This window comes from Somniosus microcephalus, chromosome 12 (genome assembly GCF_052327205.1).
Source record: "Somniosus microcephalus isolate GS21.2 chromosome 12, FLI_Smic_1.0, whole genome shotgun sequence".
In the NCBI taxonomy this organism is placed as follows: Eukaryota; Metazoa; Chordata; class Chondrichthyes; order Squaliformes; family Somniosidae; genus Somniosus; species Somniosus microcephalus.
In genome coordinates, this window is record NC_140998.1 from 45,251,683 (window position 1) to 45,275,476 (window position 23,794).

Consider the following 23,794-nt stretch of genomic DNA (forward strand, 5'->3'; position numbering starts at 1 on the left):
ACAAGTTTGCCTTTACGTTTAAAGGGCAACAGTACACGTGGAACTGCTTGCCTCAGGGCTTCCATAACAGCCCCAGCATTTTCCATCAGTGCATGGCAAACAGTTTAAAGGATTTCAGCCAGCCCAGACAGTTGGTACAGTATGTGGATGACCTGCTTCTCTTCATCGATTCGAGAGAGGAGCATGGCCCACTACTGGCCGAACTGCTGGAGCTGCTCGGGCAAAAGTGTTTTAAAGTAAACCCCAAGAAAGCGCAGATCGGCCAGCAGGAAGTGAAATTCCTGGGCCTGACCGTACGCGCTGGAGAAAGGGCCATAGATAAGGCTAGGAGAGAAGCGGTACAAGAGTTACCAGTCCCCAACACAGTCACGGGTGTGAGGTCGTTTCTAGGGCTAACCGGGTACTGTAGAGACTTCATTGAAGACCATTTCTCTTGTACCAATTTTCTTTATTATGAAAATGATCCCAGTTATTTATACCAGAATTGTTCTTTTGATACAAGGTTTTCAATCAATCATTTATATCCTCAGTTTGATTGGTGCCCTCTCCTTTCCCAAATACCAGAAGTATACCAGAGAGCACTACTTTGCATCCCCATTTTTGACTTTCGAGGCAAATAAAGCCCCTATTATTTCTCCCTTGTCACTTATCCATAAATAGATTACCAAAAGGCACTGGCTGCCTTCCAACCAGTCTTGCAGAGGGACCCTCAAGCAGGCACTAGGCCCCTTATTTGCATATGCAAAGGACTTAATGCCTGCTTCAGGCATGGGTAAAGGACACCTCTTGTTTGTCCTTAGCCAATATGGAGGGCTGCATACTCCCAGTCGTAAGTGTGCAAGGATACTTCCTGCCTGCCATTTTGGGGATTTAGGAGGCTGTGTAGTGCCTTAAATGCAGGTGCTACCAACCCAATTTCTAGGCCAATGAGTCTTTTTCCTACAACATTAGTTGAATTTGAAGCCAAGTAATTATTTCACCTGTATTCTGTTGACAGTGAAGTCCAATGCTAATATCTTACGCCTTGTAAGATAGAGATTTTAATTTACAATATCAATTAGGCAGAAAGAGACAGAACAAAATAACTAAAATATGTGTGTGTATATATGTGAGTGTGTGTGTGTGCGCATTGGTGTGTCTATATATAAATGTGGACGTATATATGAATGTGTGTATGTATGTATGTATTCAGAAAGGAAGCAGCTTTTCTCAAATTTTTGATACGAATGAATTTTACAATTGGTCTATTTTTCTGTAGTCACTGCTGTTAATTATTCTGTGAAAAATCCAGATGAGAGTTATCTGTGTAGAATTAATTGCAACTATAATGTTGCATATTTATGGACAAGAATAAGCTTGTGTAGGATGGTGGGAATTAACAATTAAACCATGACATCTGGTAATAAATTAATTGAAAATTACTTAGAACAACTGTGGTTTGGGGGAACTCACAGAAAGGAGGTTATAAAAGGACTGACACACTCCTCTTTTGAATGAAAAATATAATGGGCCCAAAATTCGGGTCGGGGGCTTCCCGCGGGTGCAAGCCCCCGATCTGCACTTACCCTGCGCGCTGACATCTGAAGCCCGGGCCTGCTTGCATTTCCTGTCACAGGCCCGGTTCAGATGTCAGCGCGCAGTGCTTACCTGATCCAGCGGCGTAGTTAGTGCGATGTGCCGGCTGGGATCAGGTGAGCACTGTACAACCAATCAGGGGAGGGGAAGGTTCATTCATGAGTTTGAGAGTAAGAACTGTCAAACTCATGAAAACTATGGGGGCCCAAAACACTACTTAAACTTTAAATAAAAATTTAAAAAACATCCCAATCATTAAATTAAGTATAAATAAGTTTAAAAAAATAATTTAAACAATAATTTTTTTTTTTGAAAAAATTAAATTTTTAATAAAAAGGGTCTAAAACTAAACTTACCTTATTGTAGATTCTTTAAAATAATAAACCTGTGGGGAACAAAAATTCTAAATTACACTAAAACACCACTTACCTGTAAAAAATAAATACTTACGTGTGCTTTTTACAAGCGTAAAGACCGAGGCCTTTACACATGCGCAAATCCCCCAAAACAGAGGAAATCCAAGACGCACGCGCTGCTCCCTACAGCGCACGCGCTAGCCTCTTCAACTCTTGGGTTGGAGGAGAGGAAATGCCGGTTTTCAGCGCATGCGCTGTGCATGCTGCAAACCGGCATTTCCTCCGGCCAGACGCTGAGTACCCCTTCCGTACTCACGCATTTGGGGAGGAATTTCTGCCCCAATATGCAAAATGAATGTTACAAAACCCTTTTTGTCTTATATTTAGAAGCTTATAGAAGCTTCATGAATCATATTTGCAATGCAACTGCCATTGTACAGCAATGTTTACCACCAGACTGAAGGTCAGTTTGCTGATTAATACATAACTGATCTGTTTACATTTGCTGCAGTATAAATTGGCTTTAAACGCCAAGGAGCATGTGGAAGGGCGAAGAAATCCACAGTAAGAACGGCCTGCTTCATTTTAGGTAGAAGGACCCTGTAACTACGTTCGGACTTCAAGTAAGAAGCTGCTTACTAAATGGACTTGTTTTAGAAATTAAGTTGGCAATATTCAAACCTCTTTAGAACTCAGTTAGCTTGCTGGATGTACTAAAACATCATGTTTAAGGTTGTTCAGAGTGTGACTTAGATGAAGACAGCTCGGACATTGAACAATCTCAAAACACTGCAATACAAGTTTGTTCTTTGCTTTGCAGGTTCAGGATGGGGAAACTGATTCCTATTGCTTTGTTACTGGTCACTGTGCTCTGCAGTGAAATATTCTGTGTTAATGGAAAAGCTTCTATATTGAAGGCCGGGACACCGCAAAATAAAAACAATCTAAATAGACAACTGTCTTTACTCAAACTTTCAGCTGCGAACATAGATTTTGCCTTGCGTCTCTACAGGCAGATTGCCTCTCAACCAAGCTCGACTGCCAAGAATATTTTTTTCTCTCCAATAAGCATCTCTGCCGCCCTGACAGCGCTGTCTCTGGGCGCAAAACACAACACTCGAGATCAGCTTCTCCAGGTTCTCGGGTTCAGCAATATGACACAGAATGATGTGGCAGAAGTACATGCGACGTTCAAATACCTCGTGCAAGAGCTAACCGGTGAAAATAGAGAACCGCATTTGATGATGGGGAACTCTCTGCACGTCCAGCTGGGATTGGTAATTCAAAAGAAATTCTTGGAGGACGCAAAGCAATTTTACAAGGCAGAGACAGTGAGTGTTGATTTCAGAGCAACCGACAAAGCGAAAAAACAGATCAACGCTTACGTGAGAAAGCAAACGAGTGGCAAAATTCAAGAATTTATTAAAAACCTTGATCGGAACACTATGATGATACTTATTAATTATGTCATGTTCAAAGGTAAGGAGTCTTTTGTATGTTATATACATATCTTAAAGTATTTGAAAAAAGGAAGGTATTGCTTTCACGTCTCGAGTAGGAAAATTTCTTGGTCTTTTTTTAACTTAACTTCTTTGGGGGTAGAACATTTTATAATATTGTAATTTGAGGATTGGTAATGCAAAAGGAAGCTTAGGCTACATTAAGGTGCATTGATGAGATATTAATCTTTGAGAGGACTAATTAGACATCTGAAAGATTGAACATGAGCAAAATGCATTTTTTTCCCCATTAAAGCTATCATATTAACTTTAGTGCAGCAACATCTGGTTAATAAATGAACGCAGATGAGTTAATGACTGCCAGGTTTGGGATTTTCAACCAGTTGACCATGGAATGGTTAGGGTTAGGGTTAGGATTCACCTTCAGGTTTGGCATGTCGTATTTTGAGAGGCTTTGCACCAGCGAGTTCCAAAGGGGCCCAAACTGACTGAGGATGGGTTGGGTGGGGGGAGAGTGGACAGTTCAACTGACAGCTCTACTGACCAACCAGCTGGAGAGGGGCGTGGTCAGAAGTCAAGCTTCCTGCGGACAAAAGGAGAATGAAACTCGCGGTCAAGGTTAGTTCCATTAAGGCTGTTGAGTGAGGCAGGAAGGAGGCACGTCTGCTTTAAAAAGAAAGACTTGCATTTATATAGTGCCTTTCACGGCCACCAGATGTCTCAAAGCGCTTTACAGTCAATTAAGTACTTTTGAAGTGGAGTCACTGTTGTAATGTGGGATACAAGGCAGCCAATTTGCGCTCAGCAAGCTCCCACAAACAGCAATGGCCCGTAATTTCTGATAGCAGGCATCCTGCATGCGGATGCCTCCTATCGGGAAAAAATCTACGCCCTTACCTGAGGGCTCCCGAGGTCCGGACGCTTCCGCTCCTGGGCCTCTCCTGGTGCGTGCGTGTAGAGGCCCAGGTATCCCAGTGGCGCAGGCAGTTTGCAAGTGTCCCTGGGATCACGGGGGGCCATGGGGAGCCAATGGGAGAAGGGAATCCTTCTTCATACTTTTGACAGGTAGACCTGTCAAAAGTATGAATGGGGACCACTGAAAAAAGACACTACAACATTAAAAAAAAAATGTAATCACGTTTTTAAAATGAGTTAATATTACATTAAATTAAATATTTTAAACGAAAATTTTATTTTTTGAAAAAAATAATTAAAGTTTTTTACGGGGCTAAAAATAAACTTACCTTTTTTAAAAGTATTTTTACATTATAAATAAGTTAAAAAAATATTTTTTTACTTTTTAAAACTCTTACCAGGCGTAAGATTTTTAAGGGATTTCTGCGGGCGGAGGTTCTGCAGAAAGTGGAACACTCCACCCGCAGAGGCCCTTCTCCAGGGCAGGCGCAGGATCTGTCAAGAGGATTCTTGACAGATCGGAAGTGCCGGATTTCAGCGCATGCGCTTTGCATGCCTGAAACCGGCACTTGCGAGGTCCCTACTGGTGTGTACACACCTCGTACACACCCGTAGGCATCGGAAACTACAGGCCAATGTGATAATGACCAGATAATCTGTTCAAACCAACCTAGACTTAGCCAGCTGGATAAGTCTTTTTTTAAATACTCTCCAAGAAAAGTCAATTTTTTTTAGGCAGCTGAAAGGGCCGGTGTGGGATAAGTTATTATTTTATTTAGGAGTAGGGATACAACATCAAGTTTGCATTGTGATGGGAATTTCTTCAAATGTTCATCTATGTGTTCACTTAACAGTTGCCAAATTGACTATTTCATAGATTTGCATCCATCCTCATCTCATTAAAGTCTGCCTTCTAGAAAATTGCTGAAGCACCAATGAGGACATGTGCAAGGATCATGATATCCAATTCTTATAACAGTGGTACACGATAATTCAACTAGATATTGGCTAGCAAAAGTAAACTTACGATTTTGATGGATGCAGGTTCGCCTGCAGGAAAGACCGGTGACCCTAAATCAAGAGAATATCTAAGGCAGATCCTAAATTTGTATCAACAACATGCTCATTAAAAAAATTTAAATCCATGTAATTATCATCTTTTATTAACAGATATATGTTTTATTAGAATTTATTTCCTGATATCTTTAAAATAATAGTCAAAGAAGTACTCCTCCAGATGATATTCTTGTTGGATCCGTGGTTCAGTGGATATGCTATTATTAAATAATCACACGGATGCTGTACATTAACAAATAACAGGTCTTTACTGGAGGAGGGTAGTCTCTAGACTGGGGGTACAGAGGCATGCGCAAAGCTTATATACCGGTGTGGTCACTGCCGGTACTACAGTATACAGGAGCTGTAAAAGTAGTTCTGCCTTAAAGGCACATACACTACAATTCCTCCCCTTTTAGATTAGTAATACCCCTAATATTCAAATAATTAACATTTCAACATGTACATTAAACAACAAAAGTCCATTTATAGATTCAGTCTTTGGGGCGGCTTCCTGACCCTTTCGGGATAGCGCCTTTCCAGAGGTTCTTGTTCTTGGTGCAGAGGCGATTCTGACCCCTTTTCATCAGGTAGTTCATCGGGTTCCACTGCTACTGGGTCTGAAGTAGATGCTACCGGTATGTCGGGTTCATCCCCAGGTACTCGAGACATGGGGTTGACGCGTTCCTGTGACGCTAAGATCTGATCGACGTGGCATCTCACAATGTTCTCCCCGACATCCACTGTGTACATTAATGGCCCCTGCCTTGTACATATCGTTCCGGGTTGCCACTTCTCTGTTCGATAGTCACGGGCCAAGACTGGTTGCCCTACATTGAAGCTCCTTGTCGGCTTCTCATTGATGTGCTGGAATTGTTTGTCCTCAACATTTCTTCGCACATTTGGTCTGAGCAAGTCCAGACGAGATCTCAACCTTCGGTTAAAGAACATCATGGCCGGGGTCTGGTTGGTAACTGCATGTGTCGCGTTTCGGTAGGCTAATAAGAAATTGTCCATCTTATGCTGTAGTGGAATTTCATCATCGCACTTGGCCTTTATCGCCTTCTTAAAGGTTTGTACGAACCTCTCAGCCAATCCATTTGTGACTGGATGATACGGGGTGGATGTGTAATGCCTTACCCCATTCATTTTCATGAATTTTTGCAACTCGTCGGACGCAAACTGTGGTCCATTATCAGAGCAAATCTGCTCTGGCAAACCGTTTCTGGCAAATATGGTCCGTAGGACTGCAATCGTTTTCTCTGTAGTGGTTGAAGACATTTTTATCACCTCAGGCCACTTTGAATGAGCATCCACTGCTATTAAGAACATTGGGTCCATGAATGGACCAGCGAAATCAATATGCACCTGTTGCCATGGAGAGGAGGGCCACTCCCATGGGTGTAGAGGGGCATGTGGTGGTGCATTTTGGACCTTCTGGCATCCTAAGCAGCTCTTAGTTAGGTCTTTGATTTGTTGATCGATTCCCGGCCACCAGCAAGGCTTTTCATTTTCACTCCCCCCAGATGACCCTCATGTAGCTCATTTAGCACTCTCTCCCTTAACTTGGGTGGAATCACCACTCTGGATCCGCACATCACTGTCACCTGGCATACTGACAGCTGTTCTCTTCTGGATGAGAATGCTGGCAACAGTGAATCGCCATGTGTTCGCCATCCCCTCACCATCAATTCATATACCCGTGACAGCGTCGGATCATTGCGGGTCTCTTTCTCTATATCCGCGTTTGTTACTGGCAATCGTTCAATTATTGACGAATAAAATATCTCGATAGGGTCCACTACTGGTGCTTCCTCCACAGTAGGCAGTGGCAGGCGCGATAGCCCATCAGCGTTCCCATGCTGTTTCGTGCCTTTATATTCTATTTCATATTGATTCGCCCCTAGGAACAGGGACCATCTTTGTAACCGTTGTGCCGTCATTACTGGAACGCCCTTCTTAGGATTAAAGATGGAGACAAGTGGTTGGTGGTCAGTCAGCAAGGTGAACTTCTGCCCATGCAGATAGTGGTTGAATTTTTTTACTCCCCATACTAGGCTGAGGGCCTCCCTGTCAATCTGGGCATAGTTGCGCTCGGCTGAGGTTAGTGACCGAGACGCAAAGGCTACTGGCCTCTCCAACCCATCTGGGAATTTGTGTGACAGCACCGCTCCAATACCGTAGGGTGATGCATCACATGCCAAACGAATTGGTAGTGCTGGGTTGAAATGGGCCAACACCTCTTTTGATGTGATCAATTCTTTACACTTCTGGAAAGCTCATCTACGTTCGTCATCCCACTTCCATGGTACCCCTGTTTGCAGTAGGGTGTTCAGCGGGTGTAATACCGTAGACAAATTTGGTAAGAACTTGTGGTAGTAGTTTACCAGCCCGAGGAACGACATCAGTTGCGACATATTTTCCGGTGCTGGAGCCTTGACTACTACCTCAATCTTGTCAGGGGACTTATGTAACCCCTCTTCATCGATGACGTGGCCACAATACGAGATCTGTTTCTGGAAAAACTCGCACTTGTGGCGATTAGCTCGTAGCCCATACTCCTTTTAATCTGGTGAGCACCTTCTCCAAGTTGGCGAGGTGATCACCGTCATTTTCGCCCGTGACCAAGATGTCGTCCAAATAACACTGGGTCCCTGGAATCCCTTGCAGGACCTGATCCATCGCCCTTTGCCAGATAGCCGGAGCCAAGGCTACTCCAAACACCAACCGGTTGTATTGATAGAGACCTTTATGAGTGTTGATCGTAAGGTAATGTTTCAAAGCTTCTTCTACCTCCATTTGCAAGTACGCCTGGGCTAGATCAATTTTGGTGAAGCGTTTACCTCCAGATAGTGAGGCAAAAATATCCTCAATTCGTGGAAGCGGATATTGCACCGTGTGAAGGACTGGGTTCACTGTCACCTTAAAATCCCCACAGATGCGGACCTTCTTTGGTTCCCCAGGCATATTACTCAACGACCTCTTCATTACAGGAACAATGGGTGTAGCCCACTCGCTCCAGTCCACTTTGGACAGTACTCCTGAATGTTCCAACCCTTCCAGCTCTGCTTCAACAGCTGGTCTGATCGCATAAGGCACTGGTCTGGCCTTCAGAAACTTTGGGCTTGCATTTTCCTCTATTTTAATCATTGCTGTTATTCCTTTTAGTGTTCCTGGAATACTTCTTTTGCATCAGTTAGCATTTTTGACAGTCGTCCAGGTGTGACGTCATCATCCTTTTTGGCCTCAACCTTCAGTGCCTGTATGGAATGCCAATCTAATTGTATCTTCCAGCTCCATTCACGTCCTAGCAGTGGTGGTCCTCCATTTGGCAATACATATATATCCATTTTAGGTATTTCCTGGCCTTTATATGTCACTTTCACCCTTATTTTTCCTTTGGGGTAGACTTTTTGCCCCGTATATGTCTTCAAGACAATCTCTGTAGCTTTCAAGGGTATGTGTGAAAATAGCCGCTTGTAGTCTCTTTGATTTATGACTGTTAGAGCTGACCCTGTGTCCAATTCCATTTCCACTTGGACTCCGTCTATCTTGAGTGTAACCCAGATAGTCTGGTGATCCTCCATTTCGGTTATCTTATGTAGTTTCAGACAACCCAGCTCCTTGCTTCCGGAGTCTGTGTCACTTTTCTGTTCGTCTGAACCACTCCTTCACTTTGTAGCCCACACACAAACTTGTCCCTTAACGTGTCTGCTAGTCCCGCTCCAAACTGGCAGTGTTTCGATAGCTTGCGCAGTTCCGTTAGGTACTCAGCATTGCTTTCGTCTTTGTGTTGGTTCCTTTTATGGAACTTAAATCGTTCTGCTATCAGCAGCGCTTTGGGGTTTACGTGGTCCTGTAGGATTTCTACTATGCTTTCAAAATTCTTGTTTACCGGCTTCTCTGGGGTTATTAGATTTCACAGTAACCCATAAGTTTTTGCACCCATGGAATTTAACAGAACCAGTGCTTTATTAGCATCTGGCACTTCATTCGCCCTGCAGTACACCTCAATACGTTCCACATATGTCGCCCAATCTTCGACTTCATTGTCAAACGTAGAGATACTGCCACTCTTCGGCATCCTTGGGTGTGCGTTAACTATCACAAATGGCGCCTCCCGCGCTTCCCCTTCTTCTCCGCTGGCACAAAATGGCGTCTCCCACGCTTTCCTTCCTTCCCGCGCTCGCCCTTCTTCTCCGCTGCGGCTTCTAAAAATGGCATCTCCCGCGCTCTTCCTTCTCCATGGCTCAATGGCGTCTCCCGCGCTCTCCCTTCTTCTCCGCGGCTCAATGGCGCCTCCCGCGCTCTTCCTTCTCCGCGGCTCAATGGCGTCTCCCCTTTCTTCGCCCCACGGACCCTGTTCAGCCCGTGAGCACTGGCTGTGCTCTGCGCGTTCTTTTTATATTTTTCGACGCCGCTCAGTCTAAAACCCGGCTGTTTCTTACCCTCTCTCTCTCCGGTTTGTTTTATTTTTCTCGACGCCGCTCGGTGTTCAACCCCCGGCTGCACCCTGCGCTCTTCACCCTCTGTCTTACCCCGTCGACGCTGCTCGGCTTTCTCTCCGCCGCCGGTCGGCTCCAGTCGCCGCTGCTCGTTAAGGGTCTGCGCTGGACCTGTCGTCGGTCTCTTACTGCTCGTTGTGGCTGGGGAACCAAGCCCGGCTCTCCACAGCCTCCCCTGCGAAGTTGGATCTCTGCCTGACTGCTGGGCGGTTGCTCGTGGTCGACGCCCGTGTTCCTGGCCTCGACTATTTTTTTTTTTATGTTGCAGGTAGATTCGAATCGACACTCGTCGCCACTGTTGGATCCGTGGTTCAGTGGATATGCTATTATTAAATAATCACACGGATGCTGTACATTAACAAATAACAGGTCTTTACTGGAGGAGGGTAGTCTCTAGACTGGGGGTACAGAGGCATGCGCAAAGCTTATATACCGGTGTGGTCACTGCCGGTACTACAGTATACAGGAGCTGTAAAAGTAGTTCTGCCTTAAAGGCACATACACTACAATTCTCGTATGAGGTTATTATTGCTCCAAGTTGCTCATACCTTGCAATGTGAGTTCCCTGAAATGGGAAGTAATGAAGCACATATTTACCATAAAGTGGAGTTTCACCATCGGCACCTCTTTAAAAATTGACTAAGAGGAATTATGCTGACAGTCTCATCTGCTCATTGAGTGCAAAGATCCAGAGTGAAACAAATTTGGCCAGTCTTGACTTCATTCTTAGAAAGTGCATGTCTACAGCACAAATCTGCCCATCATTCAGCAATACTTGCTACTCAGTTGGCAGTTTCACTTAGAAAGGCAGAGAATAGTTGTTTAGGGAAATTAAACATTCAGAAAATCCCCTCCAGTATCAGTGGGAATTTTCTACTTCACTTACTAGTCATTTGTTGGCCCGCCTGAGTGAGATTGCAGTAATAATGTCCACTAATGATTGATTTGGGACATTTTTGTTGTGTACTCGTGTCCACTAATACAGTGGTTCTCAAACTGGGGGTCCACAGAGACTTTCCAGGGGTCAGCAACTGGAGGTAATTTCAAGCCTGCTCCTCTTTTTAAAACCCACACTGATTCAGTTCTTGCGAATTATCCTCAATGGCTGGGCCCGCCTCTTCACAGAGGCCCACAGCTCTCACTCGCTTTGCAACGAGCGCTCCCTGCCGGTCGAGCCGATTCCTCTCCCTGGCGTCGCGACCCTGTGCCATCCTCCCGACACGTGATCAGAGCACCTGCAGGGCCCTTCAAACATGTGCCTGAACATGTCCACGCAAACACATACAATCCCACAGTGCAGCTGTTACAGAACATGCCAGTGGGACAGTATGGCGGTGAATCATGCTTCCAGCAACAACCCAGTATGTGCATGGGTGCTCGCGCCCTCACTCACCCTGGCCAGCCTGCTGACAGCTTTAAAAATTGTCCAGCACTAAGTGGCTAATAGTGGCCATCTGTTTCCCAGAATTGGTGTGAGAAGCAGGCACACCCATCTCACTGATCTGTTAAGTAAATATCTGTTTTCTTAAAAGCATTATTAAAACACTCTTTACATGCAGCACCTTCATATTATTATGAGTATTATAGATGGGGGGTCCATGATGACTAATTAATTTGAAAAGGGGTCCTTCAACCAAAAAAGTTTGAGAATCACTGCACTAATGGAGTTGAAACTGGCCACATTAATTTCACTTACAGCCAACAGAGAGAAAAGTCTTTCATCTCGCCAGTTTCAGCTAGATTCAAGCCCAGGTCCCACAGATGAAAGGATGTTCTTCCCATTGCACCAGTTATTGGTTCTGTTTGTTTTATTTATCTCCTTCTGTATATTTTGTAATTCTGTTTGTGTTGGTAGTAAAGACTAATGACTCGACTAACCAGCATTGGATTGGAGTAATCATTAAGGAACTGTTGAGAATGTGGGGAGGCTGAATATCAGCAAATATCCAGTGTACTTTATCATTCTCGTTACTTAACCCTAGCCTCGCACACTGCTGGCAGAGAAACTCCCCACTGCTAGTTTCCCGGGTTTCATCGATAACCATTATATAAACAGAAAAAAGAAAAGAAAATGTTCTCTTCTTTCAGACCAGCTCCTCACTGACATCAGCTGAACGGGAATTAGTGCCTCCACTTGATACAAAATGTTGGGTCTGTGCAGAGCTTGGCACTGCACTGAAACTCACCAGTTCTCCCACAGGAGGAGGTTTTTTTTCAAACCTACCCATTGGGGAAGTAAGGGGTGAACAAAACTATTTGCTTTAAATTGGGTGTAAGGTCGTGCATTTGTCATAGCTTTGTACAGGCTTGTATCTCCTGTGCAACTAGGGGCCTGCTTTACATACTGCTGTGAGAAACATAGAAGATGGGAGCAGGAGCAGGCCATTCGGCCCCTCAAGCCTGCTCCGCCATTCAATGAGATCATGGCTGATCATCCAAATTCAGTACCCTGTTCCTGCCTTCTCTCCATATCCATTGATCCCTTTAGCCTTAAGAAATATATCCAACTCCTTCTTGAATATATTTAATGAATTGGCCTCTACTGCCTTCTTTGGCAGAGAATTCCACAGGTTCACCACTCTCTGGGTGAAGAAATCCCTCCTCATCTCTGTCCTAAATGGCTTACCCCTTATCCTTAGACTGTGACCCCTGGTTCTGGGCTCCCCGACCATCGGGAACATCCTTCCAGCATCTAGTCTGTCTAGTCCTGTTAGAATTTTATAAGTTTCGATGAGATCCCCTCTCATTCTTCTAAACTCCAGCGAGTACAAGCCCAATCGACCCAATCTCTCCTCATACGTCATTCCTGCCATCCCAGGTATCAGCCTGGTGAATCTCCTTCCATGGCAAGAACATCCTTCCTCAGATAAGGCGACCAAAACTGCACACAATACTCAAGATGTGGCCTCACCAAGGCCCTGTACAACTGCAGCAAGACATCCTTCTTCCTGTACTCAAACCCTCTCGCTACGAAGGCCAACATACCATTTGCCTTCTTAACCGCCTGCTGCACCTGCATGCTTACTTTCAGCGACTGGTGCACAAGGACGCCCAGGTCTCGTTGCACTTCCCCTTCTCCCAATCTATTGCCATTCAGATAATCTGCCTTCCTGTTTTTGACACCAAAGTGGATAACCTCGCATTTATCCACGTTATATTGCATCTGCCATGCTTCTGCCCAATCACCCAACCTGTCCAAATCATACTGGAGTTTCTCGGCATCCTCTTCACAGCACACACGCCCACCCAGCTTTGTGTCGTCTGCAAACTTGGAGATATTACATCTAATTCCCTCGTCCAGTTCATTAATATATATTGTGACGAGCTGGGGTCCAAGGACCGATCCCTGCGGTACCCCACTAGTCACTGCCTGCCACTCGGAGAAAGAGCCGTTTATTCCAACTCTTTGCTTTCTGTCTGCCAACCAGTTCTCTACCCAAGTCAATACCTTGCCCCCAATCCCATGTGCCTTAATTTTACATGCTAATCTCTTATGCAGGACCTTATCGAAAGCCTTTTGAAAATCCAAATACACCACATCCACTGGTTCTCCCTTATCTATTTTACCAGTTACATCCTCAAAAAATTCCAGTAGATCAGTCAAGCACGATTTACCTTTTGTAAAGCCATGTTGACTTTGTCCAATCCGGTCACTTTTTTCCAAGTGCTCTGCTATTACATCCTTTATAATGGACTCTAGCATATTCCCCACTACCGATGTCAGGCTTACCTGTCTGTAATTCCCCGTTTTCTCTCTACCACCCTTTTTGAACAGTGGGGTAACATTCGCTACCCGCCAATCCATGGGTACTGTTCCAGAGTCTATCGAATTTTGGAAGATGACCAGAAATGCATCTACTATTTCTAGGGCCACTTCCTTAAGTACCCTAGGATGTAGATTATCAGGCCCTGGGGATTTATCGGCCCTCAATCCCATCAATTTCCCTAACACCATTTCCTTACACATACTGATTTCTATCAGTTCCTCCCTTTCATTAGACCCTATGTTCCCCGACATCTTTGGGAGGTTATTTGTGTCCTCCTTTGTGAAAACAGAACCAAAGTATGTCATTTCTTTGTTCCTCATTATAAATTCCCCTGATTCTGACTGCAAGGGACCTACGCTTGACTTCACCAATCTTTTTCTCTTCACATATCTATAAAAGCTTTTACAGTCAGTTTTTATGTTCCTTGCAAGCTTACTCTCATACTCTATTTTCCCCCTCTTAATTAATCCCTTTGTCCTCCTTTGCTGAATCCTAAACTGCTCCCAATCCTCAGGTTTACTGCTTTGGTAATGGGACACCTTGCAGGGAGCTGTAAAATAATGGGTGTGACTTATACAACAGTGTAACCTACACACATGATTTTACAGTAATTCTTTGTAGTTGCTCAAATTTTCAGTGAATTAACTACAGTGAAACTTTCTTTCTGAAACAATTTGTAGCAATACAGGTAGCGAGTCATTAATCCCAAAATTATTCTGTTCAGTTCTAGATTTTATAACTGATATGTTATGAGAGACTTTCAGAATGAAAGGAAAATCACGGTTAGCAAGAAATATATAATTTGTTGGTTTTGATTTAGAACATGTATTTTAATAAAGAACCAGTAAGGTGACAATGCAATGATGCTGTGCACTAAAAGCATCAATGTGATGGGATGTGCAGCCACAACTGCTGTTGAACTCCTGATCTCAGCCTCATTATTACCATGTGAGAACGTTAAGTGAAGGCTGGCTTTTTCCTCAAACAAGGAAGGAAAAATCCTCCTAGGGCCATGTCCTGTTGACCAGTTTTAGAATGGCTCTTTGGTAAGCCTGAAAGAAGGACTCCCACTCACTCACACTCAACTTCTTGTAATGAGATCTGAGAGAAAAAGAAGAAAAAAAACCACTGACTTTTTAACCATCATACCTAAATTAGTAGAAAATAAATAATTTGCCATGAGATTTTAAGGCATTTCCATGGGGTTTAGTTTCCTCCCTTTGTGAATAATAGGAAATCAACAACAACAACCTGCAATTTTATAGCACCTTTAACAAAGTAAAACGTCCGAAAGCGTTTCACAGGACCATTAACAAACAAAATTTGACGCCGAGCCACATAAGGAGATATTAGGACAGGTGAGGTAGGTTTTAAGGAGCACCTTAAAGGAGGAGAGAGAGGTGGAGAGGCAGTGAGGTTTAGGGAGGGAATTCCAGAGCTTAGGGCCCAGGCAGCTGAAGGCACGGCCGCCAATGGTGGAGCAATGAGATTTGGAGCTGTGCAATAGGCCAGATTTGGAGGAGCACAAAGATCTCGGAGGATTGTAGGGGTGGAGGAGGTTACAGATAGGGAGGATTGAGGCCATGGAGAGATTTGAAAACAATCTTTTTGTTAACATTAATGGACTGAGGAAAAATGCTCTTATATATTCATATACAGGTGAGTAAACAGATCAGTACAGTGTCTCATCATTTCTATTTGGTTCTTTTAGGTAAATGGGTGAAACCTTTTGATCTTCAGAACACTTATGAAGATAACTTTCATGTAGATGATACAACAACAGTTAAAGTTCAAATGATGAAGAGGAAAGCAAGATATGCTATGAATTATGATGAAGAACTCTCCAGTTCTGTGATTTTGATTCCATATAAAGGAAATGCTTCCTTGATGCTGATACTGCCGGACCCGGGAAAATTGGCAGGAGTGGAACAAAATCTGACCATTACCAATTTTCAAAACCTATTAAATTCATTACGGATTGGGTAGGTTTATCGCATCAGTGAAATTAAGTTAATTGTATTATTTTCTAGCTGCACAGAGGTGGTGTGTTACAATCAGCTACAAAAAGAAGGAAAAAAAATCGTTGTTTTGTGGTAATTCTACTTTAGTCATCAACTTCTTTTAGATTGCATGCTCTTAGTGCTTAAAGATTCAATACTTTCAGGAAAGGAGGCCTGAAAGGGGAAAAATTGAAAGGGGACAGTGTTTATATTTCCATTAGTGAAACGCTACCTATACCTTCAAATAAATATTTTATATCATGGAATTAGTTTTGGTCAGGAGAGTTTTATCAATGGTTCCTGACCCTCCTGAGAAGATAAAGTAAGTCGGGGAGAATCCTTTACAGTGCTAAATTATGTCACAGTTCAACCTCCATTATACACCATAAAGATGGGGAATCCATTTGGTGAATATAGAAAATTGTCAGACAGTCAAAAGTACCCAAATTCTGGTCGTCTTCCTACAGAACAGTGATGCCCACTACTGGGATGATATATTCACATATAATATGAAGAAAATCAAGCAAATTTAAATTTTCTTGGGCTGTGTGGTTTATTGGGTAGAGGAGGTTGGCTTTGGCGAGTTCTGCATTGAGGTGACATCTCCTGCAAGTCTTTGCAATGTGAGAATTCTAGCAGATGGCCAAGGAGGCAAATAATAGGCCAGATTTTGCTGTAGATATAACAGTGAGGCTAACGGCGCTCACCATTATTTACGTGGAAATCAGACAGCAACTTCTGGTGACCGTGCTCAGTTAAAAGTGGAAATCCAGAATTGCTGTCCGAGATGCGATGTTCCTCCAAAAGCTTCCTGTAAACGGTATCTCGCTGTCTGACTCACCATTTAAATACAATGAACGGCGTGAAGTTACATAGAAACATAGAAACATAGAAGATAGGAGCAGGAATAGGCCATTCTGCCCCTTGAGCCTGCTCCGCCATTCAATGAGATCATGGCTGATCATCCAAATTCAGTACCCTGTCCCTGCTTTCTTCCCATATCCCTTGATCCCTTTAGCCTTAAGAAATATATCTAACTCCTTCTTGAATATATTTAATGAATTGGCCTCTACTGCCTTCTGTGGTAGAGAATTCCACAGGTTCACCACTCTCTGGGTGAAGAAATTCCTCCTCATCTCTGTCCTAAATGGCTTACCCCTTATCCTTAGACTGTGACCCCCGGTTCTGGACTCCCCGGCCATCGGGAACACCCGTCCTGCATCTAGTCTGTCTAGTCCTGTTAGAATTTTATAAGTTTCAATGAGATCCCCTCTCATTCTTCTAAACTCCAGTGAGTATAAGCCCAATCGACCCAATCTCTCCTCATACGTCATTCCTGCCATCCCAGGTATCAGCCTGGTGAATCTTCGCTGCACTCCCTCCATGGCAAGAACATCCTTCCTCAGATAAGGCGACCAAAACTACACACAATACTCAAGATGTGGTCTCACCAAGGCCCTGTACAACTGCAGCAAGACATCCTTGTTCCTGTACTTGAACCCTCTCGCTACAAAGGCCAACATACCATTTGCCTTCTTAATCACCTGCTGCACCTGCATGCTTACCTTCAGCGACTGGTGCACAAGGACACCCAGGTCTTGTTGCACTTCCCCTTCTCCCAATCTATTGCCATTCAGATAATAATCTGCCCTCCTGTTTTTGACACCAAAGTGGATAACCTCGCATTTATCCACGTTATATTGCATCTGCCATGCTTCTGCCCAATCACCCAACCTGTCCAAATCATACTGGAGTTTCTCTGCATCCTCCTCACAGCACACAAGCCCACACAGCTTTGTGTTGTCTGCAAACCTGGAGATACTACATCTAGTTCCCTCGTCTAGATCATTAATATATATTGTGAATAGCTGGGGTCCTAGCACCGATCCTGGCGGTACCCCACTGGTCACTGCCTGCCACTCGGAAAAAGACCTGTTTATTCCAACTCTTTGCTTTCTGTCTGCCAACCAGTTCTCTATCCAAGTCAATACCTTGCCCCCAATCCCATGTGCCTTAACTTTACACGCTAATCTCTTATGCAGGACCTTATCGAAAGCCTTCTGAAAGTCCAAATACACCACATCCACTGGTTCTCCCTTATCTATTTTACCAGTTACATCCTCAAAAAATTCCAGTAGACTAGTCAAGCATGATTTACCTTTTGTAAATCCACGTTGACTTTGTCCGATCCTGTCATTGTTTTCCAAGTGCTCTGCTATTACATCTTTTATAATGGACTCTAGCATTTTCCCCACTACCAATGTCAGGCTTACCGGTCTATAATTCCCCGTTTTCTCTCTACCACCTTTTTTGAATAGTGGGGTAACATTAGCTACCCTCCAATCCATGGGTACTGTTCCAGAGTCTATCGAATTTTGGAAGATGACCAGTAATGCATCTACTATTTCTAGGGCCACATCAGTTCTTCCCTCTCATTAGACCCTATGTTCCCTGACATCTTTGGGAGGTTATCTGTGTCCTCCTTTGTGAAGACAGAACCAAAGTATGTATTTAATTGGTCAGCCATTTCTTTGTTCCCCATTATAAATTCCCCAGATTCTGACTGCAAGGGACCTACGTTTGACTTCACCAATCTTTTTCTCTTCACATATCTATAAAAGCTTTTACAGTCAGTTTTTATGTTCCCTGAAAGCTTACTCTCATACTCTATTTTCCCCTTCTTAATTAATCCCTTTGTCCTTCTTTGCTGAATCTTAAACAGCTCCCAATCCTCAGGTTTACTGCTTTGTCTGGCCAATTTATATGTCCTCTCCTTGGATCTTATGCTATCCCTAATTTCCCTTGTTAGCCACGGTTGAGTCACCTTTTTTGTTTTATTTTTATGCCAAACTGGGATGAAGAAATTCTGTAGTTCATCCATGCGATCTTTGAATGTTTGCCATTGCCTATCCACCGTCAACCCTTAGAGTGACTTTCCCCAATCAATCCTACCCAACTCGTGCCTCATGCCATCATAGTTTCCTTTATTTAAATTCAGGACCCTAGTCTCTGAGTCAACTATTTCACTCTCCATCTTAATGAGGAATTCTATCATATTATGATCACTCCGACCCAAGGTGCCTCGCACAACAAGATTGCTAATTAATCCTTTCTCTTTACATAATACCCAGTCTAAGATGGCCTGATCTCTAGTTGGTTCCTCGACATATTGGTCCAAGAAACCATCTCGTAACACTCCAGGAATTCCTCCTCCACAGTATTATTACTAATTTGGTTAGCCCAATCTATATGTAGATTAAAGTCACCCATGATGACTGCTGTGCCCTTTTTGCACGCTTCTCTAATTTCCCTTTTAATGCCATCCCCAACCTCTGCATTACTGTTTGGAGGTCTATATACCACTCCCACTAATGTTTTCTGCCCCTTGGTATTTCTCAGTTCTACCCATACAGATTCCACATCATCAGAGCTAATATCCTTCCTTACAATTGTGTTAATCCCCTCTTTAACCAGCAATGCTACCCCACCTCCTTTTCCTTTTTGCCTATCTTTCCTGAATATTGAATACCCCTGGATGTTGAGTTCCCAGTCTTGGCCACCCTGGAGCCATGTTTCCGTAATCCCAATCATATCATATTCGTTTACCTCTATTTGCGCAGCTAATTCATCCACCTTATTACGAATGCTCCTCGCATTAAGACACAAAGCCTTCAGGCTTGTTTTTGTAATGCTCTTAGACCTTTTAGAATTATTATTTACTGTGGCCATGTTTGATTTAAACCCTTGATTTCTCTGACTGCCACCTTTGTTTTTCTCCTTCCTGTCTTTTGCTTCTATCCTTGTTTCCCTTTCCTCTGTCTCCCTGCTCAGGTTCCCAACCCCCTGCCATTTTAGTTTAAACCCTCTCCCAGAGCACTAGCAAACACTCCCCCCTAGGACATCGGTCCCGGTCCTGCCCAGGTGCAAACCGTCCGGTTTGTACTGGTCCCACCTCCCCCAGAACCGGTTCCAATGTCCCAGGAATTTGAATCCCTCCCCCTTGCACCATTCCTCTAGCCACATATTCATCTGAAATATCCTTCTATTTCTACTCTGACTAGCACGTGGCACTGGTAGCAATCCTGAGATTACTACCTTTGAGGTCCTATTATTTAATTTACCTCCTAACTCCCTATATTCAGCTTTTAGGACCTCATCCTGTTTTTTACCTATATCGTTGGTACCTACATGCACCACGACAACTGGCTGTTCACCCTCCCCTTCCAAAATGTTGCTGTACTTACCTCCTAGATATGGACTAGACTTGACAGAAAACGTTAGGGCTTGTCCATTCCAGTGTAAGTACCCTATTAACGGTGTGATAAGTCTTAATTATCAGCAAATCTCTCTGGCACTGAAAATTAACTTTTACAATTGTGGATTCTCATTCCTTCAGATTTTAATTGTTGTTGGAGATTTTTTAAATATACAAAAATTTAATTAAGTTTTTTAACTTTTTCTTTCTATCTCTTTTATCTCTCTCTCTTAATCCAATCTTTCTTTCCCTCTCTTCATTTCGCTTTCTGTACCCAATTTGACATTGTATTCAACGTTCTAACTGACACTTCCTGGTTCAGACTCTGTGCTGCTCATTAACGATTCTTCAATCTGATTGGTTAACGAGACACACAGTTGCTTGCCCTGTTCACGCAGGTCCTAGATCCCCTGTAAAGGGCGTTGAGCTTTTTGGCTCTCTAATTTACAGTATGTTCCAGCGCAAAACCCCATGGAAATTCCATGGGCAAGTGCAAGTATAACGAACAGCTGGTGCCATTCATTCACCGCTGAGACCAAATTATGGCCCAATAAAGGTTTTACTGTAATTGGGTGGAAGGAATAAGCTAGATGAATCAAAGGAGCTTTTCTTGTACCAAACTTATGTTCTTAGCATATGTAGAAACCAAACACAATTTTAAAGACGAAAGAAATATATATAGATCATAATTTTCAGGATAAAGAGTCAGCCATTTAGGACTGAGATGAGGAGAAATTTATTCACTCAGAGGATTGTGAATCTTTGGAATTCTCTGCCCCAGGGGTCTGTGGATGCTAATTCAATGAACATATTCAAGACTGAGATCGATAGATTTTTGGGCACTAAGGAAATCAAAGGGATATGGGGATAGGGCGGGAAAGTGGAGTTGATGTAGAAGTTCAGCCACGATCTTATTGAATGGCGGAGCAGGCTCGATGGGCTGTATGGCCGACTCCTGCTCCTATTTCTTATGTTCTTATATTAGTATACATTTGATATCAGAACAAAACTTAAAAACACACTTTTGTTGACAACAGCTTTAAATGTAAACTTTTTTTTGTTAAATTGAATCCATTTTAACAAGTACTGTCCCTGGAATCTCTGAGCTAGGGAGCAAAAATGCAAATAGACTTCCTGCTCCTGGTTGCTATCCAGTGACCGCCCGTCCCCCCTCTGCTGGAAAACAAGTGTCAGTGCAATGACTGAGGACATCACATGATCCAACTCCTGTGTGATGTTCTCGGTGGTGAAACAGCCTGTAATCATTTACTGAGACTGTTCACACATAAAGATTGGCTATTCTGGAAAATACTAATAGCATCCTGGAACCATGTTCCAGCAAAAATCACCATCCCCTTGCGAAAAGTGGAGTCAATGGATGAAAACTGGGACTATATATATATATCAAAGATTAAAATTTAAAAAGTAAAAACTTAATAAGCCGAGTGTACAATTTTGGAGAAAATGATGAATGAAGTAATATCTTTGTGATACTATATTTGTAATAGGTCTGTGGATCTGCGCCTCCCAAAGTTGTCGTTGAAGTCATCCTACCAGCTCAAACACCTACTGATGGCAATGGGTATCGTAGATGTCTTCACTAATAACGCAAACCTCTCCAAAATAACTAAATCTGCACCACTAAAAGTATCAAAGGTAAAACACTTTAATGTTTAACTGAAAAGCATGTAATATTGAACTTTTATTAAACTAACAAAAGATCGTGAAACCTGGATAAATTATTGGAATGTTTCAGATGTTAAAATTTGAATAATCATCATTAGAAGACACAATTATACCTTTTAAGTTTTTTTTGCTCTTTCTCTTCACGTCATTTTTCTGGAGTACCACGTCGAGAAATATTTTACTGTGCGTTGTCTTAAATGGCTACTGCCGAAGGTTCTGGCTACTGAGGGCCACCATTTTTCAAGACGAGGGTATATTTGCAACTTCAAAGAAAGGAAAGTTCAACGCAGTGCTGGTCCTATTATTAGTATCAATGAAGCAGAAGGTAATAACAGTCACAATGAAGAAAGAGGTTGGCGGCTGCAGCGAAAGAATTATCACTTAATCTTGGGCAGACTCGCTGTTCATTAAGTTAAGAGCTGCGTAAACGGGGTTCCTGCCGCACTTCTGGCACAGTAACGCCGGCGGAACCGGAGCATCTATGAGGAAATCCCGACGCTGATGTCTGACATGGTGGTAGAGCAGAATGGAGCAAAGGTGCAAGGATCTATTTTTAAAAAAATAGGGATTGATGCACTTTTGACATTTATATTAATCTTCGTGTTCTATCCAAATATTCAATATTTTATCCCATTTCTTGGACTGGTGCAACACCGGCACAGAATTCGGTGGTGTATCATTGGATGATTCTGTAAAGACCGAAGGAATTATAACATTGTTCTTTAAACCAGCTGAGGTTTTTTTATTGCTGGATTAGAAGCACTGATTTAGTATTAAAGTAACTATTAAAGAAAGCAAATTAAGCTGTTAAAAGGGATGTTATTTCCATTAATCAGATGTCATGGTTCCTTGTTCTTGTAGGTGGTTCATGAGGCAGTGCTGGAAGTTGATGAAAGAGGAACAGAAGCTACAGCAGTTACAGGAGCTGGTTTAATGCCCATGTCAAAGCCTCCTCAGCTTAAATTTAACAGACCCTTCTTACTAATAATTGCTGAACACAGCACCAAGAGTGTCCTGTTTGCAGGAAGAGTGATGAACCCCACTGTTTAATACCAGCACAAACTCTGCTCATGTACAAAAAATGAAGCATTAGTAACTGGAAAACAATGAAGTTACTAGCAGCTGTTAACGTTTAAATCATTTGAAGGTTCGCCAAAAAATGTTCTCTTCAATAATGACCAAGTGCATCAAATGTAGACTTTTATTGTTTATCATGCTTTGTAAAATGCCCAGTACACGGTTGTTTAATATAATTTAGATTAAAGTAGACAATGCATCTGAACTTTTAAAGTGTCGTTTGCAGCGTTTTTGTTCAAAGCTCCTCATGAAATAGTGTCTGGTAAACTTATTTTCTTTTACTTGTTGAGTCAGAAGGATCAGAAGAGCTGATCATCATTTTCAATAGGATGACATCTTTACTATATGACACGTTGATGCCTTTTTATACAATGTAATCAATTTTATGAGGCTCCACTGGCAAAGTAAAGGTCCATGGCTGCACAGGCCCAAGTCCCAATGTGCCTGAATTCGCACCTGGCAATTTTCTGAGCAAAAATTAGGTTGTGGTGTGCCTGCTGCAGCAATGGCTATCCACAGATTTTAATATCCCCAGCTAAATAAGTTACAGGTTAAGCTCTATGGGCCTTCTCTGGGCCTGTAGTTTATTCAAATTAAATGAAGGGGCTCCCATGGAATATTTAGACCATGCCAGTCCACTATGCTGCAGGAAACTATGATGTTATGAGGCGTGAGTTGGCTAGGATGGATTGGGGAACGTTACTTAAAGGGTTGATAGTGGATAGGCAATGGCAAACATTTAAAGATCGTATGGATGAACTACAGAATTTGTTCATCATTGAAACTTATAAAATTCTAACAGGACTAGACAGACTAGATGCAGGGAGGATGTTCCCGATAGCAGGGGAGTCCAGAACCAGGGGTCACAGTCTAAGGATAAGGGGTAGGCCATTTAGGACAGAAATGAGGAGGAATTTCTTCACCCAGAGAGTGGTGAATCTGTGGAATTCTCTACCACAGAAGGCAGTTGATGTCAATTCATTAAATATATTCAAGAAGGAGTTAGATATATTTCTTAAGGCTAAAGGGATCAAGGGGTATGGGGAGAAAGCAGGGACAGGGCACTGAATTTGGATGATCAGCCATGATCTCATTAAATGGCGGAGCAGGCTCGAGGGGCTGAATGGCCTACTCCTGCTCCT

The 23,794-nt window shown here is 43.0% G+C and overlaps 1 protein-coding gene across 2 annotated transcripts; it reads left to right on the top strand.

Annotated features, from left to right (window-relative positions):
* Positions 1–2,452: 2,452 nt before the first annotated feature.
* On the top strand, positions 2,453–22,857 carry LOC147109134 (alpha-1-antitrypsin-like). 2 transcript variants are annotated; one of them, XM_086002760.1, is made up of 5 exons: positions 2,453–2,554; positions 2,752–3,410; positions 15,346–15,616; positions 21,398–21,545; positions 22,437–22,857. In XM_086002760.1, exons 2-5 carry the CDS (start codon positions 2,759–2,761, stop codon positions 22,623–22,625), a joined length of 1,260 nt encoding a protein of 419 aa, XP_085858886.1. In that variant the 5' UTR covers positions 2,453–2,554; positions 2,752–2,758; the 3' UTR covers positions 22,626–22,857. The 2 variants fall into 2 exon arrangements, with proteins under 2 accessions (XP_085858886.1, XP_085858885.1); XM_086002759.1 differs by having other exon boundaries at positions 2,463–3,410.
* The last annotated feature ends 937 nt before the right edge of the window (positions 22,858–23,794 follow it).

Excerpts from the sequence above, each read along its gene's own strand:
- LOC147109134 (XM_086002760.1), top strand. The coding sequence starts at position 2,759 with ATGGGGAAACTGATTCCTATTGCTTTGTTACTGGTCACTGTGCTCTGC. Across the intron at positions 3,411-15,345 it reads TAATTATGTCATGTTCAAAG|GTAAATGGGTGAAACCTTTT; the intron begins GTAAGGAGTCTT and ends TGGTTCTTTTAG. Across the intron at positions 21,546-22,436 it reads CACCACTAAAAGTATCAAAG|GTGGTTCATGAGGCAGTGCT; the intron begins GTAAAACACTTT and ends TTGTTCTTGTAG.